This window comes from Molothrus ater, chromosome 9 (genome assembly GCF_012460135.2).
Source record: "Molothrus ater isolate BHLD 08-10-18 breed brown headed cowbird chromosome 9, BPBGC_Mater_1.1, whole genome shotgun sequence".
Classification (NCBI taxonomy): Eukaryota; Metazoa; Chordata; class Aves; order Passeriformes; family Icteridae; genus Molothrus; species Molothrus ater.
In genome coordinates, this window is record NC_050486.2 from 12,150,408 (window position 1) to 12,170,372 (window position 19,965).

The 19,965-nt window shown below is 40.5% G+C and overlaps 1 protein-coding gene across 1 annotated transcript; it reads left to right on the forward strand.

Moving 5' to 3' along the window:
* Positions 1 to 19,671, forward strand: DPH5 (diphthamide biosynthesis 5). Its single transcript, XM_036387795.2, is given in 9 exon segments — positions 1 to 225; positions 227 to 303; positions 306 to 484; positions 3,617 to 3,741; positions 6,664 to 6,772; positions 16,304 to 16,424; positions 17,335 to 17,374; positions 18,447 to 18,550; positions 19,422 to 19,671. Coding segments are annotated over 9 exon segments (1,191 nt in total). The 5' UTR covers positions 1 to 13; the 3' UTR covers positions 19,646 to 19,671.
* The last annotated feature ends 294 nt before the right edge of the window (positions 19,672 to 19,965 follow it).

Consider the following 19,965-nt stretch of genomic DNA (forward strand, 5'->3'; position numbering starts at 1 on the left):
CCCCAGCACCGGGATGCTGTGGCCGCTGGCGACCGGCACTGTGGGGACACCGCCCGGACCGGGCTTGCCCGCCGCTGCCATAACCCAGCTGCGGCCCGGGACTACAACTCCCGGCGGCCCCTGCGCCCCACCGGCGCCGCGGGCAGCCGGGAGCCGGGCGAGAGGAGCCGGGAAACGGAGAGTTAGGAGCCAGGAAACGAGCGGCAGGGAGCCGGGAAACGAGCAGCCGAGAGCCGGGCTGTCCCCAGACCTGGGCCCGGGTCCCGGCGAGGGGTGGGGCGTGCGGCGCCCCGGCTGAGGCCGCTTGGTTTCCCTCGTGAGGCAGGTGTTGGCCGGGCGCTCCCCGAGCATGCTGTACCTGGTGGGGCTGGGCCTGGGCGATGCCGAGGACATCACGGTGAAGGGGCTGGAGGCCGTGCGGCGCTGCCGCAGGGTGTACCTGGAGGCCTACACGTCCGTGCTCACCGTGGGCAAGGAAGCGCTGGTAGGTCCGGCCACAGGGCCCGAGGCCTCTGGTGCCACCGGGCCGGGGCGTGCTGGGGCTGGTGGGTCCGTGGGAGAAATGAGCGGTGCCCGCTCTCGGGAGATTCATGTACGTGACCTTCACATACCGTGTTTTCTAGGAGAAATTGTTTCGCTAATTTGCAAGAAGACTACAGCAAAAATAAAATGTTCCTACAACTGTTGGCACTAGTTTTCATCTCAAAGCCTACCAGTATCTGTAAACCCTGAGATACTGGAGGACTTGGTTAGAAAGTGTCCAATCTGTTTAAAAACAACAACAAAAAACCCCCCACCCAAAAGTCATACCAGAAAAGTACATGTTTTGAAGCCCTGCACCTCTGTATCAGCCGGAGGTGTCATGGCATACCTGCTGGGAATAGCAATTTCATTATGTCACATTTCCACGGGGGCCAGGCTGCCTCACCGTGCTGGGATTCCCAGAAGAGGCACAGTTCAGTCAGAGCTGGGCTGTTGGACAACGTGGAGATAAAGCTTTTGTTAGTAAACACACCTCGTGGAAGACAAGGGTAGTAAAAATGTGCAAATCTTAACTCTGAGGAGGTCACAGATGGTCACAGAAAGATGAAGTTTAATGCAGAAATAATACCAAAAAATGGCATAGCTGCCCACAGACCAGAGATCTTGCCTCTGAATAAGCTGATGCTGTCTGGGCCTTGGTGCTGTATGGCCATAATGTACCTGTATGCAGAGCTGCAGATACATAGAGCATGTGATACCTATAGCTTGTAATGAGCATTACATGGTTTCCATGTACCAGGTAGGCTAGAATATTTGGAGCATCTCTGGTTTATCTGCTGTATGAAGGTATGCTCTGTGGTTTATGTTCATTTTCTGTACGCTAAATTGTAGTCAGTCCATTCAAAACAAAATGTTCTTTGTGGTTGTTTGATAGTTGGAAAACTGCTAAATGGAAAGGATTACTTGGAGATTTTTACTTTTCAAAATGAGCATTTGCTATCAGTAGAAAAATTAATGGATTCCTATCCTCTGAAAATAAAACACTGAATAATAGGAAAATGCTGACAGTTTTTGATGTGGTTATTTTGGGTTTTATTGTCATATATTTCTTACTATTTTAATTATTTTGCAAACCTTGAAATGCCAAAGATGAGATGAAAAGATCAATAAAAACAAAGTAAAAATGTTGTTTTACCTAAAACATCTAAGAGGGAATATAGGAGTTAATAACCAAGTGTTTATAGTGCAGCCTGGTTTACATACAAGTGACAAAGCTGAATAGTTTATTTACTAATCTGGTGGTCATTCTCTCCTAAGCAGCATGAAAAGTTAGAGGAAAATTCTCAAGAAGTAAAGAGCAGATCTTTACCTGCAGACATTTCCCAGAAATCCTTCTCTGTTGATGGCATTAAAATCAGGTCATAAAATTCAAATGACAAGACTTGCTTGTTTATTGGGATGGCCTAAAACGTATATTAAGTTATTTGATGTTGACCATCCAAATTGGCCCTGAGTTTGGTGAAAGAACTGTTGGGATCAGTGACCTCCCAGTGAGTCTACATTTTACTGTTTACATATTCTCTACTTAGCATGCTTTGATTAGCATTGTGGAGCAGTCTCAAAGCATGCAAATAGATTCCCTTGGATGAAGCCAAACTGAAAGGTGTGTTCCTGGGGCTGCACCCAATCTGTTCTGGAGTCTGCATTTGCTCACAGTGTTGGGCCCAAGCCAGGCTGGTGCAGTGGCAGCCCATGGAAGGGATCTGTGGTGTTAATGGAGTGCTCTGCCTTACAGCCCAGCTCCCCTTGTCCTGATGTGCATCTGGGCTGATGAAAACCAGTGGGGTGTCAAAATTTCCTACAGTTGGTTCAGTGCAGATCTCTGCATTACTCCAGGGTGACTGTCAGTGGTTCAGAATCACAGATGCAAGATTTGCTTACACATTGATTTGGTCCCCTCTCTGTTGAATCTGTGCAGGTTGCAGTCTGTTTCACAAGGAAAATAATATCCTGATTTTATACAGTTAGGAAAACCTACTCAAAAATGAACAGGAACTTATATTTGGGGAAGGGCATGTAGCCTGGTAACAGAGGTCCCATACGTTTTACTGTCACTATGGGATGGATTTTTTTATGGAAGCACCACTCTGCTTCTGTACAGGTATTACAGTTCTCTCATCAATTCACTGTTCTGTGTGGGCAAAGAAGTCACGGAAGTCAGAGGAAAACCTTTCTGGATGATAACTGACTTCAATGGTTTTATCAATTTATTATTATTTGTAATACCACACAAATTTGCTGACTACTACTGTGAACAAAACCACCTTTTTTGGTCTTTGTCATGGAAAAAAACTTTATTCATGTAAAGAGCATGTAAAATGCATGGTGACACAACATGGCAGATGTTTTCAGTGTGACCAGAAAACATGTTCTAGAACTAACTGAAGTTTCATTTACATGTGTGAAGTTGATTCTGGAAATAAAGGCATTTAAAATGTACAAAGAAACACCGTGATTACTGAGCTGCTGAAGAAAAATTAAGGACAGGATCAAATAGATGTTTACCTGTATACTTGGTAAAGTATTTCTGAAAGAGAACTCAAGATGAAGGACTAATATGAAGTCAGTCCTTAGATGTGGTTAGCTAAAACGTACTAAGGAAGAATCTGAGAGAACAGGTTGTGGTGTAGCTAGTGTGGTATTTGTGCCTGGTTTGGTGCCAGTGTTGTAAGTAGCCCAGGAGCTAGGCTCAGCCTGGGAGGGGGGGTGCCTTACAGCACAAGTTAAATGAACTCTGCCTGGAGTGCACCCAGGTACCCTCAGTGCAGGTGGGACTGGGCTGCTTGAGGTGCAGCTGCTCCAGTGACACAGAAAGCATGGAACACCAAGTCAGTATCAGGATAAAGTTCACATTCACTAATTTTTGTCAGCTCAGAAGCTGCTCTGTGGAAAGCTCAGGTGTTCTTGCAAGCAGAGGTGAGGTTCTCCAAGACATGGGGCAGGCTGCTGGGGAGAATAACGAAGTTACTTATTCCAGTGTCCATTGGCTGTGTGCCTGAGTGAGCACCCAGAGACATACAGAAACGTTCCCAAGTGTCTTATTTTGATGTTCATTATTAATTTCAATTTCTAGGAAAAGTTTTATGGAAAAGAATTGATTTTGGCTGACCGAGAAATGGTGGAACAAGAAGCAGATAGCCTTTTAAAAGAAGCTGATGTTTGTGATGTCGCATTTCTTGTGGTTGGTGATCCTTTTGGGTAAGACAGTGCAACATTTTAATTATAGCTTCATCACTCTATTTTTCAATAGGAAGAAGCCAACTCTGTAACTGTAGTTATTTTTGAGGGAACTGATTTTCAGACCAGAAACACTTTTTATGTCTGTATATTCCTTACTGTATTAAAAATATACATATAGTTGTTTACACTTTGTCTTGCTTTGGAGTTTCCTTGCCCAGGTGTCCATTATAGATAGGAATGTGGACCCTCCAGGATGTATGAATCTTTCCTTCAGCAGATACTTATAATTTCATTTGTTATAATTTTATTTTCTGTGCTACCTTTTATAACAAATGCTTTGTCTCATGATTTGTCTGCTAACAGAAGAAATTCTGTGTTATCACATAAATAAGAAATGTGCTGTTTTGGAGGAGTATTCTTTTAGTTGCTGTTTGCACTTATAAACTGCAGCTTTTATAGTCAGTTATTTTAGAATCAATATAGATTATTGATTGTATAATCTGCTTCAATATATGCTAGTTTTTAAAATCACTTATGTCATTATAAATGTCTTGTCCTGTTGGTTTATTAGGTCTTTTGTTTCCACTTTTATTCCTGCTGGAAAGTATAGGCTTTTTTCTATGACCAGAAGGATCTCCTTCTGTCTCTTTGGTCAGGCATCATCAATCTGTAATGTCAAGCCATGCAGAAGAGCTTTTCATCTCCAGCTGGTGATGCAAGATTTTTACCACAATGTTAAGGGGCACAAGAAAAATGAAATCTGAGAACCTTATTTGTGAGGGAAAAAATGGAGTTTATGAAAAAAGGAGCAATGTGCACATTTGTCAAAAGCTGATAATTTATGTAAATATAGGTTGAAGGCAATTGGCAAGAGAATGTTATATTAAACTAATTATGGGCAGATGACTCTGTATTTCAGAAATATTGATTACACTTGCAGTCCATGCTTACATTCAAACTAGGATTCGTGCAGAGTGTAGAGCCATGTTACCTGTACCCTTGTGCTCTGAGCCAGTGACTGGTACAAATACACAAGATGAAAAAAACAAGCTACATGGATTGAAATGTAGCTGCTACTTGTAAGCAGTATTATGATCTGCCTCAGTTATCATAAGTTTCAATGTCAAAATACTTCAGTTCTGGTTACCATACTACATTATTGTTAAAAACTACCCTTTTTTTTGAATGAGTTGCTTCTCTCTTTAAATGTTTATGTTCTTAGCTCTTAGTAGTACAATGGAAAGTCCACCACTCTAGGCTGGTGTTAACATCCGTATTATTACTACCCATAAAACTTAACCTCTGTGTCAGTGACAGAAAATACTGCTGTAGTTTTGGTTGTAGAGGGAGGGCTCCATGAAAGTTTTCCTGGTATTAGCTGAGTGCCCATAAGGGCACTTCTGCCTTTAGCTACAGTCATTATAACTGGGAGAAAAAAAATACTGTCTGGAGCAAATTTCAGTGAATAAAGCCAGCTGATGCCTCGGTCGGTATTAGCATAACCACAAAATCCTCCAGTGCTCCTTGTCCTTTGTATGTGCAGGGAATAACACAAGGCTGTGAAACCAGTCTCCTCTTCTCTTAGAGCAGACATTCTTAAATCCCCTTTGCTTCTGGAAGTGAGGAGTGTTTGTATAGTAACTAAAGTATTGGTTCAGATCACTTTACTGCCTTCTCCTAGGTCTGGGAGCCTGTTTGTATAAGGGTGTCAGATTTCCCAAATTGACATTCCTCATCTTTTTTTCTTCTGCTGAAATTGTTTTCTTTTTAAAAATATTGATCTTGACAGCTTTGCCAGCTGCTGCCACATTTGTGTTCCAGTCTGAAGCACTTGATTTGCTGACGGGGTGCTGGTCAGACACACAGCACTGAAGTTATCAGGCTAGAACCAGGGGAATTCTGTTAGGGTAACTGAACAAGGCCAGGGTGAAAGCAATTTTCCTAGTTCATTGTTCTGATGGCCATATGTTATTTCTTTCCTTCCTTCTTTGGAATGGCTACACAGAAGTGTGTGGTCTCATCTTGGGAATGAGATGTCAAAGGTCATTGATCAGGTCTGATAAATTTAGGCAAGGGGTAGGTGCATTTTCATATTTCATATACATAGAAGCATACATACAAGCAAAATACATATGTAAACATTGTTGCAGTTCAAAGATTTGCTTAATCTGTATGTACTGACCATTTTAGAAAGGCTCTAATCTCAACTGCTTAACTGCAAACTCAGTAATTCTTGCAGCAGTCAATCACTGCAATGTGTTTATTGAGCCTTAGACCTGGAGCTGAACTTAACTCTGTTTGAAACTAAAATATTCTTTCAGAATAAACTTTATCACTCAGATTTAGGCATTGTTAATTTGAGTAATCTGGATTAACTAAGAGAAAAATTGATTCACTCTAAGGATGTTTTTTCTAAGTAAACATGCAGTTCACCTCTGTCTGTTAAGAGTTCATGTCTGAGCGTGGGGCTTTCCTGGCACACACGGGTGCAGATGGGAGAGGGCCTGCTGTGCAGCCAGTAATGAAATCCTGGAGTTTTGTGGAAGTTTGTGCCAAACAGAGTTGACCTTTACAGTTCAATGCATGTTCAACAGACACCTGCAGAAGACAAAGGATACATGGAACTTCCCTTTTCAAGTACTTGCCAAGGCTACTTTATAAAGTAACACTGTAACAGTGTTACAGTTCTAACGATGCCAGAAAGCTGCAAAGGGCTGTACCATACTGAGGATGCCTGGCTTGTCAGCTGGGGAAGATGACATGGAAGCCTTACTGGAGTTTTTATTTTCCTGTAACCACTAGGATATTGTTGCCATTTTTCCACCTCTGCATTGTCCTTGTTGTGAAGGATTTAATTTTATTCCAAAACAAAGTATACTCATAGTAACACTTGGTAACACCATGTTTGCAATGTTTAATTCTTTCCTTTTCTTACCACAGGGCCACAACACACAGTGATTTAGTGCTACGTGCAGTAAAATTGGGGATTCCTTACAAGGTCATTCACAATGCTTCAATAATGAATGCAGTGGGCTGCTGTGGTTTACAGGTAATATTTTTGTGTATGCATATATGTTGTTTCACAACTGCTAAGCTTAAAACTGGTGAGCTCTTCTACTGCTGTGGCAGTGCATGTTGCAATCCCAAATTTCAGGATCTGTAATAACTGTACACATAATCTTAGAATTTTTAACACTTCCTTTTAGCATGCCACATGTCAGCAAAAGCCCCTTTAATGAACTCATATGAAAATGGATAGTAACACTTCTTTTCTGCTTTCTAACTTCCTTCTGCCCCAGGAGCCTTTGGTATTTAAAGTTATTTTACAGATGAAGCTTTGCTCATGTTGGCTTCCTTCTACTACTGATGGTAAAATCAGGTAATACCTGATAAGTTTATTCTTAAATAAGGTTGTTATACTGTAGACAACTATGCTGATCTTGTCATATAAGAAACATGTGCACAAACCTGCATATATGTCCAACTCAGATCAAAATTCCAAAGTCTTGAATATGATCCACTCATTCTTTTAAAAATTTGATCTGTCTCCACTTTCTGCCAATCTGATGAGGGAGGAGGGATTGCTTAGCCAAGGACTAGTAAAACAAATGACAGTTTTTGTGGATCTTGAATGGCTAAAGTAGAAAAGGTCTAGTGTTCCCCAAGAAAATACTTCCTTTTACACATGTATTGGTCCATTATTACTTTTACTTCATTAAAGATATTGTGGCAGTGTATAAATCATAACTAATCACATATACATTAGATGAAGCTTCCTCCTCTTGTTTTCATTCATCACTTTAACATAGAACCTGCCCTCTCAAGGTTCAGAATGGTTCCCTGTGTAGGGGACCCTGAAACCAAGTTCCCACTTTATAAAAGCCAAAAGCAAGCATAGGAGTGTAAGTGTAATACAGACAAGTTGGGGGTTTGAACAATAACTTTCCAACACTGAAGGAGGAATTCCTTCCTAGCAGTACACAAAAGAACACAATTTATTTTAATTTCAGCAAACACTTGGTACATTCAAATTACTCCAATACTCCAAACTCCATTCTATATAATGCTGGCCAACAGCAGAAAATCTGTTGCAATGAGTTTGGGTATAATCTGTGGTTTTCATTAGAAATCTGAGCACCCTGTCTGACCTGTCTCAAAACCAATGCAGTGACACCTGTCCCATTAGCTAATGCTAAAGGGAATGCTGCACAGCATTCACACTCTTTATAATTCTCTTGTGAGCACATTCTTATTAATACCTGCCTATTGCTGCAAGACTTGGGCAAAATTATCTTTTAGAAAGGAAATAGGCTTCTTGGTGTCTGAAACCCAGCAGACAAATAGCAGCAGTCGCATGACTGCACTTATCAGGGTGGGTAAAACAAGAGTTGTGGCTGGGGCTCACCCTTCCCCTTTTGGCTTGATGGTCATGCAAAGTTTGCTTCTGCTGTCAGGTTGTTGACAACTAGTTTCTACTACTTGCTCTCTTTTTTACTGTTCTCTTACATTCATTAGGAAGGAAGATGCAAGGCCCAAAGAGATTTTTAAGTTTTCTGAAAGTTTGCTTCCCCCACAGTTCAGGCATAGGAAGGAGCAGTATGAAGCTTTTAGGTTAATTGAAAAAAAGCCAGAAACCTAATGTGAGTAGACTATAAACAGTCCATAAGGTTATTCACATATGCAGAGTTTTGGTGATTAGATTGCTATTTCCTTATCCCTTGCTGAAGGGAGCAGACCATAAAGGAAATGTGATGTTATTCACTCTGGCATTAGTCCCCTTTTCCATTCTGGCTTGGGAGGGGCTGCCTTCTCCTAAGTCCACATTCCTGTTGTCGTATAAGGCATTTTAGGAAATATTGATTGCATTACCCGGCTGAATATAACCAGTTGTACATTTAAGTCTTGATTGCTCCTTACTGGCATAAACAGCAAGTGAGGTGTATCTTACAAAAAAGCAGCCTTTGATTAACTAGAGTTGTGTTGAAAATTTATAATTTCTTTCAAAGCCTTTACATTCCATGGCTGTCTCCTGCCATCAATTTAATTTTGTAGTTATTGTGTCTCCAATTGTAAAGTTCCTGTCAGTGGGAGGGATTCCTCTTTTGCTTCACCACAGAAAAGGCTTTGCTTTTTGTCTTGTTTTAATCTGATTGTGATACAAACCCTCTCTCTTTCTCAGTAGAGAAAAACAGGAAACACCTTTATACGCCGTTCAGAGAGCCATGTGCGTAGCGAGCTGTAACTGCTGATTAGGCGGTCAGTGAAATGCAGCCACAGCACAGTCTGGTCACAAAAGAACATCTTTGGTCATCAGAGCAATGTTTCTGTGCAGCCAACAACATTCTGGTACTGTGCAATTTTCCTGTACAGTGATTTAGTGAAGTTGGTACAGCATCAGTGATGGTTTGTTACCTTCATTCCATAGTTGTAGTTCTTGCCAAATAATAAAGAGGGGTGCATATCTATTTTCAAATACTTTTTTTCTATCTCATCATTTAACAGAATTAGTGAAACTGTTTTGGAATACTGAAAAAAGGAGTGGGGTTTTAATTTTGAAAATTAAACTTCTTGGAAGCTCTGACAGTCTGATAAACTGTGCTGGGATAGTATAACTTAGCAAAGTGGTAGTCTGACTGTGCATAAGGCTCTGTGATTTGCAGTGCCTCTCTCTTTTCCACTGTTTTTGCTGTGCTTCACTGTAACAGATTTTTTTCTTTCCAAGGCTGTAGAAGCTGTTTTCCCTTAAAAACAAAAGAATACAGTTATGGGAGAGAAGCCAAGAAACGTGCTCCTATGTCAGTGCCTCTTAGCATGTTCTCTGCAGGTTCACCTCCCTTGTCTGGAGTCTGCCACATGGGTGTGTTTGTCACTCTGACTCCTCTTGTAGTGGGGAGCAAGCGCCAGTGAGAACAGTCAGGCACTTTGGTATCTGCAGACACTGCCAGGGCAGCACAGCACCTGTGCCCACTCTCAGTTTTTCAGAATAGGGCTGATTGCTAAGGCTTTTAGCCCTAGAATAAAGAGGCAGGAAAATGAGGATCTCTAATTTGCATATTTCTCCTTCATTTCTAATATGCATGACATCTGGGTTGGTTTGGGAAGGTCACTGGCCAGAGTGGTGTTCTCAGAACAGAATTCTCTCTGACCCACTGCTGGTAATGTGTCCTTGAGGTAGAACTGCTGCTGGTCAAACACATCTGGAAGATTCTGCATCATGCTGACCTGTGGTGCATGTGAAGGAATGATGCAACTTGAAATGGCTTGAGATCATGGCACTAACATAAAGAAAGAGGACTGAGAAGTGAAGCGCAAAGCTGGAGGCAAGTCACAGGATGAGAGAAAAGGCTAAAATGAGACGCTCGTTTCTGAATGGTGTTGCTCGTTTTGAAAGCATTTGATTGGGTAGCTAGGGAAAAAACACGTAACAGCAAAGAGCTGCCTTTCTTTTGAGATGTACCCACTTTCCAGCTGAATACCTTCAGAACAAACATCTGCATGTGCCCTTGTTTCTTTCAGTGACGCATCTTGGGTTTTATGTTTGCAGTCCACTTAATTCTTGTAAGAAAATTACAGTTATAAAATAGAAAATAGCCTTTTTGCTAGCAGCTGGTCTCTTAAATGCAAAAGCAATGCTTACTGTGTTATTTTTGAGGTTTTGCTGAACAGGTGAGTACATTTCCAGTGTCAAGTACTTAAAGATGAAGAAGCTGAAGGATGCTATCTCTAATTACTGTGCTCATAGTCAAATAGAAACCCTGTGGTAGCTGCAGGAGTGGAGCCTCTGAGTCCCACCCTCTCTGTGTGCCCTGATCTTCAAAACCACTCTGCTCTAATAGGAGGGACTGTACACAAAATTACTGACTGTTAAACTGTTTTCTATCACTGTTTTTTCAGTTACTAACAGTTTCTGAGCCTTTAAGAAGTTGGCATTTGTTTCTCAAGCCAATTAAAGGTTAAATCAGTGCTAGTCACATTATTTCATTACTTACAATTGCTGTCCAACTTAGTGCTATTTGTCACCAGCAAACATGACCCAGAAACATCTATTTAATCAGGTTTGGGGTTTTTTTCTTTTAGATATCTTTATTTCATATTAGTAACCCAAGTCACCTTCAGGGCAGGAAGGAAACATTGCTTGATAGTGACAGAAAGAATCTTAGAAGGTTTTTAAAAATAAGATGGCATTACCTTGGAGGGCAAATCCTCTCCTATGCAAGTTTGCTTTCTGAGTATTTTGATAGTTGAATTTTGTTCTGCTTGTGGAGTGGCTATTTCCTAAGCAGATCCAAGAGGCAGCCAAAGCAAAATGTGCTTGTCCCTTCAACTGATTTTATGTGATTTGTCTCAGCTGCCTTCTGAAGACTGCAATTATATGGAGTGGGTTTCCCTCAGCCAAATGTGTTTTCTTCCCCGTTCCTTTCTCTCTGGCATGTACTAAGGGCACTGGAGGTTTTTGGGACAGCTAGGGCGATCCCTCAGCTTGCAGTACAAAAAGGAGTCAAAGCCACATCTAGGTGAATGGTAAAACTTTTCAGTTTCATGTGAAAGTTCTCATGAGAGGCATTTGAAGTTGCTAAAGGTCTGTGATACTAAATAAGGTAGTGTAAAGGACTAGAGCTAGGCTTGTGGTTGTTTCATATGACCAATTCCAAGCAAAAACAAAGATTGAGTGATTCTGCTACCACTTTGTTGACAATCACACAACTTCTTAAGCTGCTATCAAGCAACAATATAAAATACAAAGAGCAGCAGGAGCCCTATAATTTGATGTTTGTGATCTGGAGGGTTGTTAACAGGTTAGGGAGAATAAAGGGAAAAACCTGACTCAGGTTCCTTATCTTTGAGGATGAACATTGCATAGCATCACATCAGAATCCTTATGACAAAGACAAAGAAAATATCTCTTTGCTTTTCTGGGTATGCTCATTTGGATCTATCAGGAAGTAACCTGGGATAATGCAAGGTGCTCTGCAGTCTCTAAATGCACTATTCCAAGAGAAATAGTCTTAGGAGAAAAGGCCTCTTAGTTCCTACAAGCGGGTTGCGATTAGGCTGAGAAGAGTCTGAATTTCCATAATTCACATAATTCCTGTGCTGTGAGAACTATCTGCAGTGTGACCTGGGACCAGAACATGGCTTTGTAGCATTTCAGACCTATGAGGTCTCAGGTATTTGGTTGTGTATGATGGCAGGTATGAAGAATGTAGTAACTCCTTTTTTTGGGAAGAACCAGACCTGACTAGTTCTGAAGCTATTTGAAATGTTAGGAAAGGAGATAGGTTATAAGTGAAAAATTGCTGTGTCACCATTGAAGCTGATACAGCAATAATTCTGGGAAAGATGCTGTAAAAATAGATGTCTGTGTTTTGAAATGTTTACTTCTTGGTTTCTCTGCAGCTGTTGGCCAACTGACCTTTAATATTATTTTGCATCTTCTCTCCTGCTTGCTTTAGTACTGTCTAGAGGGGATGGTGGATCTTCCTTTTTTAATTTCCCTATTTAGTCTCAGCTTGTTCCGTCTTTTATGCCCTAAATTTTTGTGGTGATTGACCACACCATGATTTCAAGTGAGGACAATTGATCAGGACAGTTTCCGGTATCTGATATCAGACTGGTCTTTAACAAAGTGGCTCAGCAGTTTCATTGAAATTCCACTTGCATGAAGACTTCCCAAGGTGAGATTGTGGTACTTTCTCTCACAGTTCATTCTGGCCTCTCAATTTGCAATCAATTCTGCTTGTATAAACAAGAAGTAAAATAAGAAATAGCATTAATAGAAAGGTTAAAATACTAACAGAAAACAAGCACCAAAAGTTGTCAATCATTCTTTCATATCATGTGTGTAAATAAAATAGGAAGTTATACCTTGTTCTGAGGTGATGTAACTGTGAGTTGAAGAACAGCTTTCTGCCATATTTTGTGAGGCAGAAAACTCTAGCAGCAGGGCATTGCCTCAGAGTGGAGTGCTGACTTCCTTTGCTGACCTGAGCTATTGCATTGCAAAATTTGAGTGCACAGTTTTGCTTAAGCCAGTCACTACTTGAGAGGGTGCGGAGAAAGGGGTATTTCCAAAGACTGAGGTCTTTCAAAAGGACCTTTTGAAACTTTTCTGTGATGTTTTTGAGCATTGAGGAGAAGGTAAGAAGTTTGGTTTCCAAGCTGAAAACATGAAATATCTGTCCAACCATTTCACTGTGCCCCTTTGAAATTCTGGCACTTTTGTGCCTGAGCAGAATGTAGGCACATTAACAAATCTGCTCACAGTGCAAGTGTGGTGCCTGAGATGTTGGGGCTTTTACAGAGCACACATTGCCCACTCCTAAACCCCTCATGCTTCATGTAGAGTGCAGCACACACAAGTTGGCTGTGAAATTTCATTTGCTGCTGCCTCTCTTAAGAGCTGTGCCAGCCACTGTGCAGCCAATCCCTGATCTCTGCAAATACACACGGCTCATCATCTTACTGAACTCCTGAACAGTCTCAAAGCATGGCCGTAATCCTTAGTTGTGTGGTAACACTCTTTGGTTAACAAACATGTCAGGCAGCTCTATTTCAGTGAGAAGGATGATTCCTGGAATTTTGGGACCCTCTGCAGCCTTTTTGGTTGTAGAAAGAATGGATTTTAATTTCAGTGGGTTTTGTCTTTAGTGGACCTGCTGTCTTCTGTAACTCCTGAATCCTTAGGATGGTAGTGCAATTTTTGGCTTTTACTGGTTTCTCTGCTGCAAGGCTTTTCTTGAAAGTCAGATACTTCATTCACAAGTTCAAAAGGTGGAAATTAGAGCACAGTAGAGGAAATTAAATTAGGAACAAATTGAATTCTGCATGAGGTACAGGGAGAACGTTTAAAGTGTATGTCCTGATACAGTTATGTCCTTCTTAATGCAGGCTTGCCCTGGTGAAGAGCAGTTCCTATGTTTGCTTAAATATCACACATCTGCAGAGATCAAATACTGGATGAGAAAGAAATACTGGTTTGTGTCTGTAGAACTGTTTGTAAGGTAATTGGTTATAAGTATTCAAACACAATAGAGGTATCCCACTTACTACTTCAGTTCTTCAGCATTCAGATTGATGGTGTACCAGGGACTTTCCAAAGTAGTGTTCTTCCCTCTAATTTCAAGTAAGAATATGTGCACATTAATCCTAGGATATATGTTCTTCACAAGTTTAGTTAGTAGAGGGGTATAAACTGCAAAAGCATCTCCAGGAGGTTAATAAAATATGTCCTACTCTATCTTATTGGTGTAGAAACTACTTCTGTGCTTTCCAGGTGCTGAGAAAACAGGTGTATTTTTTGAGACTAAGTACAGTTTTCTGTAGTATCAATTGTTCATGACGGTGTTCTGAAGGTATTTCTACAGAATAGACAGGCAATTTCTGACAAAAATGTTTCTCTTTTTTGACAACCAGGCTTCAGTATTAGTGCAAAACCCTGTAAACAAAGGACAGATTAGTGAATGATTGGCAGGGGAAAGGATAACTTGCTTAACTTCTTGTTGGCAAAGAGGATGGAGAATCTTTGTAATGAGTAATGGAAAAGAGAATGATAACAATCAGAATCAGCAATGTATGGTATAAATTTGAATGTCCAACTCATTCTTAACATGTGGCAGAGTGGTTTAGGAGTTCTGATTCCCAACAAAATACCTCACAGATATTAACATTTTTCCCATTTTTGCATATCCTTTCCTTTCCTTTCCTAAAGCGCAGAGGTGGAAGTTTTTTTCCTTGATTTATCAAAATGCCAAAGGGCCAAGGTAAGAAAGATTTAAGGTTAATTGAGGCCCCTTTCTGTCCTGAACAAGGACTGCTGCTTTGGGGAAGTGGCTGCAGTGGTTTCAGGTGCTGATGGGGAGCTCTTAGGTTGGTATCAGACATTGCAGCACTTCTGGAAGTTTGCAGGAATGCTACCAGGGAGATTAAAGGTATCTTGCTCCCAGATGCTCTAACAGTGACATGGAGAAGGAGAAACTTCTTGTTCTAATAGTTTTTCTACAGATTTGGTACAAAATGGGAATGAGTTCTAGGCAGCCACATGAAAAATAGGCAAAGCATAGTTTGATTTTTCTTTTCATTTTCTAGAACACAGCCTTGAAATAGCTAGCATCAGAAAAGTTACATCAGGAGCAACTTATTTGGTTCAACCTGTATTTACTTTACTGGAAGAACCTTTAGGTTGTGAAATGTACCCAGTATGTTCTTGTCCTTGTGCTAGAATGAAATACTTAAAAGAGGAAGTGTTTTCAGTTATCTTCCAGGAATCTTTGAATAAATTTTATCAACATGAATGGGTAAAATTTGAGCTTTTGAAAATAAACATGTTTCTGCTGTGATTCAAGTTCTGCTCTACCAGCATCAAGGAGTTAAAGCCACAGGCTAATGCCACAGCAACAGAAGTATGTATAGGGGAATCCCCACATGGCACAGAGCTGCCAGAGCTGCTTCTATACAGGGTCCTCTGCCAAAGCACACACAGTGCCTTTGTCTCCTTTCATGGGCTTGGAAAAGCAGCTTTTCCTTCCAGGAGTACAGAGAAAATGAGAAGGGTAGTTCTTGTAGCTGTTGTTTCTCTGGTGGGCTTGAGCAGACAGAATATTGGCAAGCTGTAAAATCCATCTGGGGTGGCCCCAGTCCAGAGCTAAATAGACCAAAACTGATGCTTGGTATTCCCCTATTTCAGGACAAAAACTACTTCCAAGTGAGGTACTGCCTTAAGTTACATATGACTTTCCCTTTTGCATCACCAAAATTATCACCAGAGATAATTGGCAAGACTATGGCTTCAAATGTCTTCAGCAAGATGAGGGACTTACAGTAATAAATGTGTTAAGGCTGAGAATAGAATCAGTGAGTATGTGTTGGAAATTTGGTGGGGGGAGGAGGAAATGCATTTGTGAGGTTTTCATTTTCCCTGTGTGTGTGTTCCTTTTTATCTGTAGTTGTAGAGTAGTTAATAAAGTTCTGGTTCTTTTTTCCCTAAGTAGGAGCCTGCTTTGCTTATTCCTGGTCACATCTCACAGCAGAAACCAGGGAGAAGGTATCTTCATGGGGGCACTGGCATTGTGCCAGTGTCAAACCATGACAGTATGCTTGACATAGAATCTGCTAGCAATATTCTTTCCATATGTGCATAAACAATGTTGTACCTCTCTGCTTCCTGCACAATCTGTATTCAGATCTTCATATCCACTATCTCCTTAGACTCTAACTTCTTTTGCCTGTTAAAGCTTCCATCTGCAGCAAAATGCCATCCAAATCAGTAGAATCAAAACATTAAATTACAGCATTATTCCAAGCTGTCTAATCTTAACCAAAGTAAGAAATAAAAAACCTTTAGCCAAAGTAAGAAGTAACAAATAATAATTTTGGTGCTAATCTTACAAAGTTTTTGCCTTTAAAAGGACTTCAGAGTTGAGTAACAATAGAAAGTAGAAATTGAAAGTTACTAATTATGCATTGGAAAGGTGAAAGCAGTAAAAACTTTACAGGTAGTTCATTACTTGGCCTTTAACATTACTGAATGCTCTTATTGTTTCTTATTGCTCATGTGTGTTGCTGCATTTGCTCTGTTTTACAGTTGTACAATTTTGGAGAAACCGTTTCCATTGTATTCTGGACAGACACATGGAAGCCAGAGAGCTTCTTTGACAAGATTGAGAAGAACAGGCAGAATGGAATGCATACCCTGTGCCTACTTGGTGAGCAGCAGCCACTCTCCTGCCTTTTAGTTTATGTATTGAGTGTTTACCCAACTGACTAGATCACCAGATAAGCAAATGTGGCATTAAAAAGGTTAGTGCTGATAAACTTTTGATCTGAAAGTGACTTCATGGATGTAGAAGCAATTTGGTAAACTGGGCATTTACAATCTTGCAGTTTTGCATTTTAATCCCTTTCATCTGGGTCACTTTGGTTTAGAAGTTGATTATATAACAAGGAATACTTATTTGAGGTTAAAAATGTGTCCAGCTTTCTGTATGGTGGGGGGACAAGGGTGTTTGAGTACAGGTAACATTTGGATTCCTCTTGGAAAGATTATGGTCAATTTGTTTCATAAAATTGGCAGCTGTGCAGAGTCTTACCTACCTGACCCCTTCTCTATTTCAATTTTGCCCAAATCCATTTCTTTTCCCATAAGAGAAGCTTGTTCTAAATTGTGATTGGGACAGGAAGGAAGTGCTAATGAAAGTCAGGTTCCTGCATGGCAGTGATGTAACCACTGTCGAGCAGTCAGACTGCTTTACATTCTGTGACATAAAGTGCTCATAATTTAGTCCCAATGAACTGGTGTGTGCTCAAATGTGCTAGTATTTAACTATCTTATGGTAAATATGCCTATTTGTATATTTACCAGGATTTTTATTTGGCTGTGCTGCTCTGAAATCTGTGAAATTTGCCCTATTGTTGGGTAAAATCACATGCATAAAGTCACAGGATTTGAGATTAACTAACAGATGAAACAGTACAGTGTGATCCATATTCTAATAGCAAAATATAATAATATTATAATATTAATAATAGCTAAAATGTTATTAAAGCTTCACCTACATAGAAAACTAAGTGGGAAGCTTGTAGGAAAGCTGTGTTTTAATGTGTTTTTTTCTACAGATATTAAAGTGAAGGAGCAGTCTCTGGAGAATCTCATGAAGTGAGTAACCATTTTGAAAATACATAGAAACACACAGTGCCCCTACAAAGGTTTTTTTGTACAAGGAACACAGGTTCTTTGCCCATAATCTAATACTGAACTTACCTGCCTTCTTCTCTCGTGCTTCTTGGTGGCCACTGTCTTTTGTTTCTTCCAAGGAGTGAAACTCTTTTGTTCCTTGCAATAGGGCCTGGCTTTATTTACAGTAAGTGAATGGAGTTGCAGCAGAACATGATCTTTTTTGTAACTGTTCCTGTGAGAAGGACTAAGTCAGAAAGGGATAGGCTTTCCTCTTGGTGAATGAAGTGTTATTTCTCTACTGTTCTGCCACCTCCTGAAACAGATTAACATCTGAAACAGTGTTCTAATTTTATTCTTGGTACACTGGCTGGAACAGTGCAAAGTGCAGAATACATAACACCCTTCTTAAAGAGTTAAATAAGCAATATACAGAAAATGCTCTTATGCTCATTTAACTGTAGTCAAAAAGCTTTTGCCACATCTTACTCATCTCTGCAATCTGTATGTTTTCACAGGGGTGAATATAAATGGCTCCTCTATACACATGCTGTAACTGCTCTAAATTAACAATTGTGGAGTCTCACAGTATCATTGAGGTTTGTTTATTCTGGAGTTTCAAAATAAAATCTGTTTGACTGAATCCACAGTTGGCAAAGAAAGCAGCATTTCATTTAAGGATATATTTCTAGTCTGTAATCATCTGTCTACAGGGCATTTAACAGAAAAATAGTTGTATGCCCTTGGATTTAGGTCTAATGCATCCTTCAAGAGTAGCTGCAAAACCTGCATCTTGCTTCTAGCAGTTGAATTTGTTTTTAGGATCTAAATGATCTGGCAGCTGGAGCCCAGCTGTTTCACAGGTGTGGTGAGAGCACAACAGATTTCTGTATTCTTTAAAAATTCTGCTCTTGTCTATAAGACCCGGCCTGAGAGCCTGGGCCTGTTTAAGTTCAATCTGCTGGTCTAGAGGTCTTTTGAAATAAGCTGTAAGATTGCTGGGGATAACAAAATGGGCTATATGTAAAATTTCTCTGCTTTTCCTTCCCTGCAGAGGAAGAAAGATTTATGAGCCACCACGTTACATGAGTGTGAATCAAGCTGCAGAACAGCTTCTTGCCATTATTCAAAACAGGAGGCTCCAAGGAGAAAAACCAGGTATCATTGGACTGCTTCTGTCTGCTACCACCCCTCTCCAGTCACACCTCTTGATGAGCCTCTGAACTCCACTCCCCTCCCCTGACTCCCAGAATTCTGCTCTGCAGTGGATTTGGGCTGCCCCAAATCCCAGTCACGAGATGGATTTAGTCAAGCTTGAGCCCAGCACAGTTCAGTGAGCAGCAGTGAAGCTGCACTGGTGGCTCCTGGAGCTACAGTCAAAGCCTCAGTCTGGAAACCCTGCACTGTTTCTATCCATGTGGAACTGTGAGCTCTTTGAGCCATTAGAGTTGCAGGAGGCAAAAGGATTCGGAGCATTTTAGATCAGTCAAGCTTTAAAAAAATCTCAGCTCTGTTTTACTTAGACTGGTCACACTCTGCTCTGTGTGAACACCAGCAGGAATCTAGGTTAACCCAAAGATGCAGAACTGTGATTTTCACCTTGAATTCTTAACACTGGTCAGGAGCAAACTGTGAAATGTTTATTGAGAGCAAGGGTAAAAGCACAGCAGCTCATAAAGATGATGCAATTGTGTCACAGAATTTTTTTCTTACAAATTCATCTAGGTCTACTCATTTAAGAAGTTTATTCCTTCAGTACTGTTAAAATGAAAATCCCTTAATTTTATCCTTTACATAGAATGAATCAGAAGCAGCAAGTCCCTCAAAGTGAACACAATTCCTGAATGAATTCTTCCTTATCAACATCCTTAAGTTTTATTTTCTTTGAATAGCAAGTTTCTTTCTAGGCCACTCCAATATTTTAATAGGTTTAAGAAAGCAGTGTAAAGGTTTAAGCATTTTGAGTATTTTTTCCCTTATGATAGGACCATTAGTCAATAAATTAAACATTTCATCTTCTTTCTTACAGAAATTACTGAAAACACAATTTGTGTTGGCCTTGCTCGCGTTGGTGCTCTAGATGAGAAGATTGCTTCAGGCACTCTACAGCAGATGTCCACTGTGGAATTGGGTGCTCCACTACATTCCTTAATTGTTACAGGCACTATGCATCCTCTGGAATTGGAAATGCTTAAACTATTCTCTGTAGATAGTTCCAGTTTTGAAAATAATGCATGTCAAAGGACTGCTTAAATAAAAACGAGGCATTTACATTTTCATTCCATCTTTAATTGCATAACAGCATAAAGATATTGCTGTGACTATTTAAGACTTGTCTAACTGTAGTTAGGCTCAGAGGGCAATGCTGCAGGAACATGGACCTGCTTTTACCTGAGGCTGCAAACTGCACCTGCTGGTATCAGCTCCTACCCTGCAGACACCTCCAGAAACCTTTGCTTCAGATCACTGACATCCACTCCAGTCTTGGGCTGCTGACTAGGATAAGAAGAGTACCAGGTATCTCTGTGGCATCACTTGTTGTAGTGCATTAACCAAACGTACTGCATACATTG